Source organism: Ictalurus furcatus, chromosome 29 (assembly GCF_023375685.1).
Source record: "Ictalurus furcatus strain D&B chromosome 29, Billie_1.0, whole genome shotgun sequence".
NCBI classification, from domain to species: Eukaryota; Metazoa; Chordata; class Actinopteri; order Siluriformes; family Ictaluridae; genus Ictalurus; species Ictalurus furcatus.
Window position 1 is genome coordinate 2,790,554 of NC_071283.1, and position 11,428 is coordinate 2,801,981.

An 11,428-nucleotide genomic window follows, 5' to 3' on the forward strand; every position below is an offset into this window, starting at 1 on the left:
GACAGCTAGTGCAGTGCAGTGGCTGATGGGAAGTGGAGTCCAGAGTTTCTTGATACATGACACTCTACACAAAGCTGTGTTTAAGATTCATGCACATATTTATAGAAGTTTCAGTTCTGTTACTGACATGATCCTGCAATCGATCATCAATTATTTGTGGATTCACTTCTTTTAATAAATAAATAAATATATATTAGAAGACCAAAGCTTTTATGCAGCTTCTAGGATGTGCTCTCGTTCACACATAGTGCATAAACACTGACACAGACTCACACACACAGACATGTTGAATAGAAGCTGTTAACCACTGCTTTCTTTCACACATCAGTATGGAAAAAACTCTGACACCAACAGAACACGCACATGGTGCATGAACACTCACACACGCACACACAAACACACACACACACACACACACAGATATGCAAATGGGGCAAGAATTTATTTTAAATTACATTCATGAAAGCAAACGTCCATCACTACGTTATCTGAATATGATATATTGACATATGATAAATAAGTTTATCTCTCTTTTTTTAAACATATTAAGGGTAGCTCACTTCATGAATAAAGTTTGTGCTTTTGATATGATAATGATGGACATATTATTAGATTTAACAGGCTCAGGAAATACCTCATAACGGCAGCAAGTCAGCAAACTCTTGTGTATAACACAACCTGTGAAAATCTTCATTTTCACTCATGTGTTCTAACTGGTGCTGCTTTAATAAACACTCATACGTGGAAAGCCTATTCTGAACCAATGGGAAACCTGCACAAAATGACTAAACCACCAACCAGTGCATAGGGAGCAAAACACATAGAGAGTACAAAAAGCAGCAAATAGAGAGAACGAAGAGAAGAACATTGCAAAATATGTTGCGTTGTTAAATCTGACTCATACAAGAGAAGGAACTGGAGAACTGGAGAAGGAGTGGCTAGGTTGATGAGGCATGGTCATTCTAGCTCATAGGAAGGACTAGTGCATTACTAGGGTTAGGGTTAGGGTTAGGGTTTCTAATGGTTAGTGTTTCTAAGTCTAGAAATGACCGGCCAAGTCTTTTGCCAGGACTGTAAAACAAAGTCTGAGCATGCAAGAGCCTGTGTGCTACTCTTAAGTAGCCAGGATGACAGGTGTTGCTCCTGATTACTCCGGAGCGGTCCTGTGCCTCCTTCTGGTAGCCGAGGATGCAGCACAAGGTTGGGCTGTTACACACGTATTGTCAATTTCTTAGTTGTAATATAATAATTGACAAGAAATTGCTCATAAAATCATTTCACAGATGTGTACATTAGGGATCATGAGCGTCACCTTGTATTGCAGTGATACTGTAGTCTTGTAAAGTTACCCATCCATCTGCTATACCACTTATCCTTTTCAGGTCACAGGGAACCTGGAGCCTATCCTAGGGAGCATCGGGATACTCAAGGCGGGGTACACCGTGGACAGGGTGCCAATCCATCACAGGGCACAATCACATACACACTCACACACCCATTCATACACTACGGACACTTTAGATACGCCAATCAGCCTCCCATGCATGTCTTTGGACTGGGGGAGGAAACCGGAGTGCCCGGAGGAAACCCCCGCAGGGGAGAACATGCAAACTCCGCACACACAGGGTTTTCTTATGGTTATGGTTTTCCTAATAATGATAAAGACTATTAATTGTTTGCCTGCCAGTAAAGGAAGAGAGCAAACTGCAGTAGCTTCCTGTGTGAACGTGTGAAAACATCAGAACACTACAGAAACAATAACTTACTAGCAGGAGTGCATTAATATAGAAATGCCATGCAGCTGGAAATACTGTCAGATTTGCTGTTATAGAAAATTATTCAGTATCTTTTGACCAATCAGATTCAAGAATTCAACCTTGCTGAAATCAATTGTATTAATTCCTCATGATTTTGTCTGACCTAGACTATGCTTTTTATGCACTGTGGCTGTAGTAGTATGAACAAACAAAATCTCTGATGATGCAGTAGGCCGGTGTGGTGTGGAGCAACTTCAATTCAGGACCCAGTAATCCATGCAGGTCAGTGAAAAACATTTAAAATCATCAACTATGATTAACTTCATACTAAACAAATGCTCAATAAACTCCTGAGTGGCAAGTCTGGTAGTCACATGACTGTGTAGTGACACTGTGTGTACTGCCACGTCTGCATTAAGGCCTTCCTGATTAAAGAGTCTTCACAGAGTGTCAGTTTCACACCCGAAAATAACACATGAGTCAGACTTGGGTCTCGTTGCATGTTTAAAATGCATAAAACAGGAAATAGGGCTTTCAACATAACAGCAACACACACAGACACTTAGGCAGTGTTCCTTCAGACGGTCACTCGGAGTGTAGTTTTAGACAGTTAAATATCAGTATAAGTGCGTCTATAAGGACTGATAACTACTTCACTGAAAGATCAGGATTACTGTAAAGAGAAGAATGGAGATGAGTGAGGAGATTTATGCAAATGCAGAAGGTACAGCAGACGACGGAGCTGATTCCAGTGACAGTGAGAACTCTTATGAAGATGTTTATGCGAATGAGGACAATTTGGAGACCCAGAGGACCGGAAGCTTCAAGCAATCTGAGAGCTCAGGTAAAATACACTCACACTCAGAAATATGTGTATATGTACTGATCTACTGAATTCAATTTACTTGTGTAAAATGTGACCATCCATTAAAAATCTGTAAACTTGAACCAAATGGATTTGTTTGTTATTTTAAAAAGACTCTATGTTATTTGAACTGAAAGCAAGTTCAGCTCCTACACAATTCAGTGATGTTCTAGTGTAGCTATCATGTGTGTCTATCCACCATTTTCTGTACCGCTGTAGAGGTGCATGTCTTTGCCAATGAAGTAACTGATTGTTTCTGTTATTGTCTTTGACTTAGAATAGAATGAAGCCCCTAAGGGGACATGGTGATGGAAAAAATGGGAGGCTTTTACATTCACTCGCAAAACCTTTGTGTCCTCCCATTATTGAGTTTGTACAAACAGTACTTCTGGAGTTCTCTCCAAATCTTCCTCTTTCATTTTACATTTCACTGAAATGCTGCTGACTCTGTGTGTCCGGGGCTCCAGCGTAGCTATCTCATGTAGGAATCCAGCATTTTCTGTGATGCTATAGGGTTAGATATCCTTGCAAATAAAGTAACTGATGGCTTCAGGTTATTGTATTTGTCTGGCTAGAAGTGTAGGGTGGCAATCTCTAGAAGAAACTACACGAGCGTTATCTGTTACAGCTTCAGCTGACTCTCTCATGCACCTGCAAGAACTGTGGAGTGTACATCGACTGTGTACTTGAATTGTTATGTAAAGCATTTACACACCTGTCCAAGAGCAGCTGAAGCTTCATGATTTTCTTAAGTAACAAAAAGTCACTAAACTGTACCACAGTAGCGTGTACAAACTCAACACACACTCAGTCCTTTCATACACATTTACCTATGAAACTTTGTCATTTCTTTTTGGTCATTTCTAGGTATTCAATTGGACACACACATGTCTCTGTATCTGTTCTTCCATTAGGATTCAACACCAAAGGAGGCAGGTGTTACAGACTGACTGCAGTGTGTCTGCTGCTGCTGTGCGTTTTTCTGCTGTCTGCCATCATAGTGCTGTGGATCAAATTCACCAACCTGAATACACAGATAGACCAGTTACAGACCAGTTACAACACCCTGACTATAGAGAGAGACCAGTTACAGACCAGTTACAACAACCTGACTATAGAGAGAGACCAGTTACAGACCAGTTACAACAACCTGAGAGAGCAGTGTCAGTCAAGTAATGTGATGGCTGCAGGTGAGCAAATACTTAAACAAATTAAAAGTTTATCAAAATAAATTAAAACCCAAGGATGTATATTAAAAATGGGTATTAATGAAACACTGAGTGATTTGTGTCCTACTGTGTGATCAGTTCTTGTTAAACAAGGATGGAGATTCTTCAACTCCAATCTTTACTACATCTCTATTGAAAAGAAGAACTGGACTGAGAGCAGACAGGACTGCAGAGAGAGAGGAGCAGACCTGGTGATCATAAACAGCAAAGAGGAACAGGTGTGTGTGTGTGTGTGTGTGTGTGTGTGTGTGTGTGTGTGTGTGTGTGTGTGTGTGTGTGCATGTGTGTAAGTTGGAGAAAGTCTAAACCAGTGTAATTTGTTCATATTGTTTTCTCAATCTCAGGAGTTCATCATTAAACAGCTGGGCGAAAGTAATCGGGCTTGGATTGGTCTGAGTGACAGAGACAGAGAGGGAGAGTGGAAGTGGGTGGACGGGACAGAATTGAAGAACGGCACTGGGTAAGAAACAGAAATTTATTCAGTATCTTTGTCTATTTATCAAACTGTCTCACCAAGTGTGAATTTCCTGTACACTGCAGCAGATGGATTAAACCAAGCTAACATTATCTCCTGTTATATTCTTATTGGTCAGAGTGATGGAGTTTTAATACAATGAAAAGTTTTATTATTAAATTATTATAAGTCTCAGTGAGGTGAATGTATGGAATTGAAGAAGACTGAACATTGATTCTGATTCTCTGCTTTCAGGTTCTGGTATAAGGGTGAACCAAATGATGCAGGTAATAATGAAGATTGTGCTGAGATCTGGACTTTTCCAGATAAGAAGGCCTGGAATGACAAACCATGTCCTTATGACACACCGTGGATCTGTGAGAAAAGTGTTTCTTAGTTGTAATTTTTTAAATGACAGCAAAATTATACAATACTTGCACACATTTATCAAATATATGTAATGAGCAGTTGGACCCTTTGTAACTATCATTTATAAAGAGCTATTTATCATGTGACCCTCTCAGTTAACCTGCTCACGCAGAACTACCACATGTTAATTCACCCATTTCATATTTATTTCATATAATTCTTATAGATTTCAGTAAAATAAAGTGCACAGATTAACAAGGCAAGGATTTTCTTAGACACCATAAACACTTTTAGATATTTTCTTAAGATATGATCAGTCCACTGATTTGCCTGCAGAATGAAAACGATGATGTTTTGCTAGAAAGATGTGTTTGTTTGTTGTTGTTTTTTTTTTTGCTGTTGCTGATGATGATGATGACGTTTTGCTAGAAAGAGGAGTTTGTTTGTTGTTGTTGTTTTTACTGATGATGCTATTAGATTTAAGATGTTTCTTCTCTGCTCACATCATACTTGTAATTCTAATCCTTGTAATTCATAGTATTTTATAGCTTGTGTGTTCTGTGTATTCTAATTTCATATTAATGTTTGTCATGTATTGATGTATGAATATGAAACAAATGTAAATAAGGCAAATCTCCATCTTTGTTCAGTAAGACTAAGCTTCAGATCAGGTGGTGTCATGTTCATGCCACATCAGATTGAAATGTATTTTCCTTACAAAAATCCATCATGTCTCTGTAGTGAGAGAAAAACGAAAGGCTTGTAAATACAGGCTTAGCTTTTACTAGAAATGGACAATAAATAAAACTGATAGGAACATTGATCCGCTAATGTAGGGTGGGAGCATACTGTCCAACTACCATGAAATGATTTCTTTTTGCTTTAAATAGGTCAGAAATGGTCACATCTGAAACTGAACTGAAAGCTGAAACCGATGAGGCCAGAGAGAAAGTTTAACTTGACTGATCCTGCAATTGATCATCAATTATTTGTGGATTCACTTCTTTTTTTAAAATTTATATATATATATAAATAAAGACCTGGTGATCATAAACAGCAAAGTGAAACAGGTAAGAGAGAGAGAGAGAGAGAGAGATGTTCATGTTCTCTTATGCTATCACATGCACAGGAGTTTATCGTGGAACAACTGCATGTAAGTCGGACATGGATCAGTCTGAGTGACAGAGAAACAGAGGGAAACTGGAAATGGGTGGACGGTACACCACTGACCACTAGATAAAAGACCACATAAGGAAGTTGCTGTGTCGGCACACTGAGCACACTGTGAAGCACACACCACCGAATGAAGGCAGCTAACCTCCCCTGTCCCACGCCAAGACTCACTGGCTCCTGGAGAGAAAGAACACACCCATTAACCAAAATTACACAAACACTAAACAAAGGAAGAAAAACTAAAATATTAGACACCGTGGTGTGGTGGCTATAACACTCAGGTCCACAGACACCACATGCAATAGAGGCAGTTGAACAGTACCTAATAAATAAACTGGAAGATATAGCCATTATAGCATAGAGACAATAAGGCATAGCATACACCCCATCAATGGTAAGGTGGTTGTGTGGAGAAAAACCTGAAAGAACAGGTTTGAGGCTGGAAAATACTAATTTACCAATTAGCCTCTCACACTACATGTGGGTGCAGAACATAAGCCAAGAATATATCCAAAACGAAAGTCAACAAAAGTAACAGACACTAGAACAAAAAATAACAGGAAAACAAAAGACAGCACAAACAAAACGAAATAAAAATTACACCAGCAACTATGGATGTCACGATACCAAAAATCTAGTAGTCGGTACCGATACCACCAAAAGTACACGATACTCAATACCACGGTGTGGTATAAAAATAAAATAAATAAATAAATAAACTCTCCTGGAGGACATCCTCCTCTGGCTGATACTGGCAAAGAGAGAGGGGGGGAGAGAGCGGGAGAGGGAGAGAGAGAGGGGGAGGTGGGGGGTATCAAACACTGTCTGACAATGAGTCTCCGGAGGTGCACACACACGCACACACACACACACACACACACACACTATATACTCCGAATCCAAGCATTAGTTTGAATTCACTGATATGGTGTGTTATATTTTCCTGGAATTCCTTATCCCAGTGTTCCGTGTTCCACCCGCTACTCTGTCATACAACTCATAGAGCTTGTAGAATTATTTCATCTTACCTTCTCAGGAAGTGAAGCCTTCGTGCCTCTGGGCTCAAGAACCCTTGAAGTCCTTTCTCTTTCTCTGAAGAAGCTGATAAAAAAAAAGAGTCTTACTCTTGCAGTGAGATATACGAATAGTGCTTTATATGGACTTCGGTTTATTAAAGAACAAAAGGATTACAATTATCTTAACTCAAAATATAAAGAAAAAATAAAGAAAAACCTTAGACCACGCAGGATCTGAGTAGTGGTTTTCTTTTACAAGAACTTAAAATGACCAAACCTTCACCTAAGAAATGGCTGCTCAATGCTGGCTCATCCTAAGCATTTATACCTTTGTCTTTTGTCTTTCAGGCTCTAGGGTCTAAGCTTGATGCTCAAAATATCATGCGGCTACGTGCGCCAGCTTGCTTTCTTAAAGATGACAGGATGCTGTTTGGTGCGCTAGCTCACTTACTGAAGAGAAAAAATAGTGTAGCAGTCATTCACAGAAAACATACAGATCAGGAGATTATAATAGAGCACTGGTTTCGAAGCTGTGTGTGTGTTAAAAGAAACAGGATGCATGTTTTTTTCATGTTTCACTGGTGTGTTTTAGTTTTACATCAATTTGTTTCATCAGTTTTTGCAGTGCCTCCACCGGTCTAGTAAAAGCAGAGGGTCTTGGTTTCTCAACACAGATATGCGCTTCTTTTTTCATTTTCTCAGTGCATTTTTGCCTATATCTCTGATTTAGTCGCCTAATGTTTTCAGCACGTCTAAATTTAGCTCGGTCCTTTAACACTGCAGCTTCAGCCCCCTTTTGATTCAAGACACACAGTATAATATTACATTTTTTCACTAAACGATTACTTTCCAATATTAGTTCTTCAGTTCTCTTCACATCCAGCGTGTCGAGTTGTAAATCTCGCAGGTCCCGCTGGAGCAGTATACTGTCAGGATCAGCTTTCTTAGTGGAAGATTTTCCACTCTGTCTTCCTCCATATCGCTGGGTACCTTGGGGCTGGCTTGTTCCCTTTTTTCTTCTTGGACCTCTTTTTCTCCTGATGCGATTGTATTTCCCCGGGCTGTCAAGGTTGAGGCTCTTTACATAGTATAATCATAACACATATTTCAGGGCAGTTATAACATATAATATTATCTTAACATATGATATCAGCTTGTATTCACATTAATCAAGAAATAAGACACAATAACGGCAGGGCTGAGACTACAAATTTCTGAGATCCAAATCTCTTAGAACACTTCCTAGAACAGGTGGCAGGCCAAAACGATTTATTAAAAGCATGAACATTTGAATAATTATTAGTGACATTAGGCTATATTTAGCTGACAGGACACGGGCTGAATGGAGATGCATGGTGGCCCATTCGGAGGTAGATTATAACATCGCAATGCATTAGCGTCGTTAACAAATAACTGGCTATCGCAAACATTACATGGAACATAATGCTAGCTGGTTTCACGGCAACAATGCCAGCTGCCTCAAACAAATATAATATAGGACCGTCCTTCAGGTGCTTTGCCAAATTCCAGGTGCTTCCTCGCTTTGTTTGAAATGAATGATAGCATCGGTTGCACACCAGAAACTGATACTAGCTTTCCTCTCAACAAGTCGGGGCGGAGCTAAACTTGTTAAGCTAAGCTAAACTTCTGTAGTTTATGTAGTTTAACTTCTCATGTTTTCCCATGTGCTTGTAGGCGTTCCTCTTCTTCACCACTTGTGGACCGACTAAAACACGTATTTGCTGCCCCCATCAGGTCCGGAAGAATCGCAACCGGTACTTACGGTACTTTCATTACAAACGGTACTAACACTACTGCAGAAAAACAAGCACTGTCACGTTTTAAGTATGTTGGTACTGACTTTGTACCGAAGTATCGGTTCTCGTGACATCCCTACCAGCAACAAAGTAAAGCTGATGTGCAACACGGCGGAGGCGAGGCACGTAAACAGACAGTCCAAGTGTGCTAAGGAACATGGCCAAAGTAAAGCCCATAAGCGAACCAGCGCAGAAAAATGCCCATAAGCAAAGCAGTCAAGCAAAACTATACAGCGAAGCAAAACAATAAATAAAACAATAAAGAAAATTATGCTAAAGCAAAACAGAAGCAGCGTCACATTTAGCGTCTTCGGCTAGGGATTTGTCTTAGATTTAGATGCTCAACTTCCCATTCTTACCTTAACACAAAGACCGGAGTCAAACTAAATCTACCAAGTCCCAATGTGAAAAGGGAGAGGTGTACTTACCATTGGGATTAACAAACACCATATGCGAAGTTGTAGGATTACTCATAGGTACCGCGGCTCAGTATACATATACGTATCATTCAGCCACCGTATAATATAACGATCACTGAACGCGATCTCCACCGCCAACGTACCTGACCGGAAATGGGAACTGAACCGGAACCGGAAATGCCAGGGAACACGGAAATCCGAATCACCAAAACACATAGGCGCCTACCAAAATAAGGGTCCTTAAATAATAGGGTAGCTCCCACCATATTGGTCTACCGAAGCCATACCCCGAGCAGAACCAAGAGGATAGTTAAATCACTGAGCCAGTGATACACTGAGCATTACTTTGCACTGGAACAAAGAAACACAAGGGAACACAAGGGCTTAAATGCACAAACTAATGAAGGAGGACTGAAGAAGGACTGAAAACAAGTAATCATGACACATTAGGGAGATAACCAGTGACAAGACAGGGGCAGAAACAGAACATAAAACAAAACAAAAGACACATGGCCGTATACATAAACAATCACACAGGAACCAAGAAATAGCGCCGTACCACTGACAGCTGTGAGCACTGAGAAGGGGAGTGATATTTATATACATGATATCATATACATGATATTTCACACAACATACACTGGAAACATGTTTACCTCCTTCCTCTGCTTATTAGGTATCAGGAAATTTTTGTTATTCCTAAAGACAACTCTTTGCCTATCTAACGAATCCTATTATTGCATTTATTTCCGGGAAAAGCATCAGTGTTGCTCAACATGGCATTAAACAAACCCTGACAGAAAGTGCAGGCGATAAAGAGTGACGTAGCCTTGATGAACATTTCTGATGTAACTTCCTCTCTAAGTGGAATTACCAAACACACACACACAGTGTACAGCACACACGCACACGCACACACACACACAGTGTACAACACGAACAAACAGTATTTATTGCTAAATAACGTTTATTAGCCGGTATGTAAAAAGAAATCAATCAGATCATTTTAGAGTAAAACCATGACATGACATGAAAAATGCACGTATAGATGTATTTGCCATTAGTAGTTAATAAAGTGCCTACTAAGTGCATTTTATTTGTATATTCAGTATTTCAGTTCAGACTTCCTCTTTTCTATTTTGAGTTATTCTGTAATTTTAGACTTTTTTTAACCTCTTAGACTGACTGGTTTTCTGGGAAAAGATCAAGGCTCTCCTTAGTAAAGACTCATCAACTCAAAAGAAACAGAACCCAACAGACACAGTCTCACTGACTACGTTTACATGGACAGCAGTAATCTAATTATTGACCTTACTCTGATTAAGATAATAATGTGATTAAGGTATTTACATGAGTCGCTTTTAGAATACTCCTGTTCCTGTTTTACATGTTTTAGAACATAATTAGATTAACAGCCCGCGTCATTACGTCACCGCGCCACGCCGTCCGACGTCCCTCCAGAATTTCACGTATCAACATATAGTTCATCTTCGTTATGGGATTGTATACAGTTTTGGGTGTTTTTATTTAAGTTTCTTACGAACGCTTTAAGTGCAGTTAATTATTTGTCATGCTGTACGTGCTAATAGACAACTGCTTGAAGCCGTGGGCTGAGTCATATATTTTTCCCCACTACAGGCCTATAGTAGGCAAGCATGCGGTTTAGGACGAACCCGAACTCTCTTGTTCGCCGTAAAACGTAAAACTGCCGTGTGTGATCATGTCCTGTCGCAAAATGCGGTGAAAACTCTCACACGACGTTCATAAAGTGATTAAGGTGTTTACATGTCTGTAGTACACGTCCATAATGCGACTAAAACAGGAGTACTCAAATTAAGTACTCGAATTAAGTACAAAATACTGCGCCTACCATGCAGAAGCAGCAGGTCAGCATGAGCGCCACCGAAGCTGCCAAGTTGAAGGCGTGGGATAGCTGGTTCTGGGAACAGAATCGGCAAATAAACGAAGATATTGCTCTGCTCCAGCGCCTTCTGAAACCGCTGCAGCAAGCCGTGCAGCAAGCCGGGCCATGCACAAGGTCGCCACCCACACAAGTTACCCCACCAACGCTGCCGGAGAACTACGCCACGCAACAGGGGCAGCAGAGCTACCCAAATTCCTGGGGCTTCCCACTGCAGGGGAATTACACAATGCCATGCAGCCAGTAGAGCTACCCGAATTCCTGGGGCTTTCCACTGCAGGGGAATTACACAACGCCATGCAGCCAGCAGAACCACTTGAATTCCTGGGGCTTCCCACTGCAGGGGAATTACACCACGCTGCCAGAACCGAAGGCTGGCCTAGAACTTTTTTTTTTTTTTGGGGGGGG

General features: G+C 40.4%; 1 protein-coding gene across 1 annotated transcript; it reads left to right on the top strand.

The window, feature by feature from the left end:
- The first annotated feature begins 2,444 nt into the window (after nt 1–2,444).
- On the top strand, nt 2,445–5,631 carry LOC128604007 (CD209 antigen-like protein E). The gene is made up of 5 exons (XM_053618778.1): nt 2,445–2,601; nt 3,537–3,812; nt 3,930–4,069; nt 4,196–4,311; nt 4,561–5,631. Exons 1-5 carry the CDS (start codon nt 2,445–2,447, stop codon nt 4,700–4,702), a joined length of 831 nt encoding a protein of 276 aa, XP_053474753.1. The 3' UTR covers nt 4,703–5,631.
- Nucleotides 5,632–11,428: the final 5,797 nt, after the last annotated feature.

Excerpts from the sequence above, each read along its gene's own strand:
- LOC128604007 (XM_053618778.1), top strand. The coding sequence starts at position 2,445 with ATGGAGATGAGTGAGGAGATTTATGCAAATGCAGAAGGTACAGCAGAC. Across the intron at positions 2,602-3,536 it reads CAAGCAATCTGAGAGCTCAG|GATTCAACACCAAAGGAGGC; the intron begins GTAAAATACACT and ends TTCTTCCATTAG. Across the intron at positions 4,070-4,195 it reads TAAACAGCAAAGAGGAACAG|GAGTTCATCATTAAACAGCT; the intron begins GTGTGTGTGTGT and ends TCTCAATCTCAG.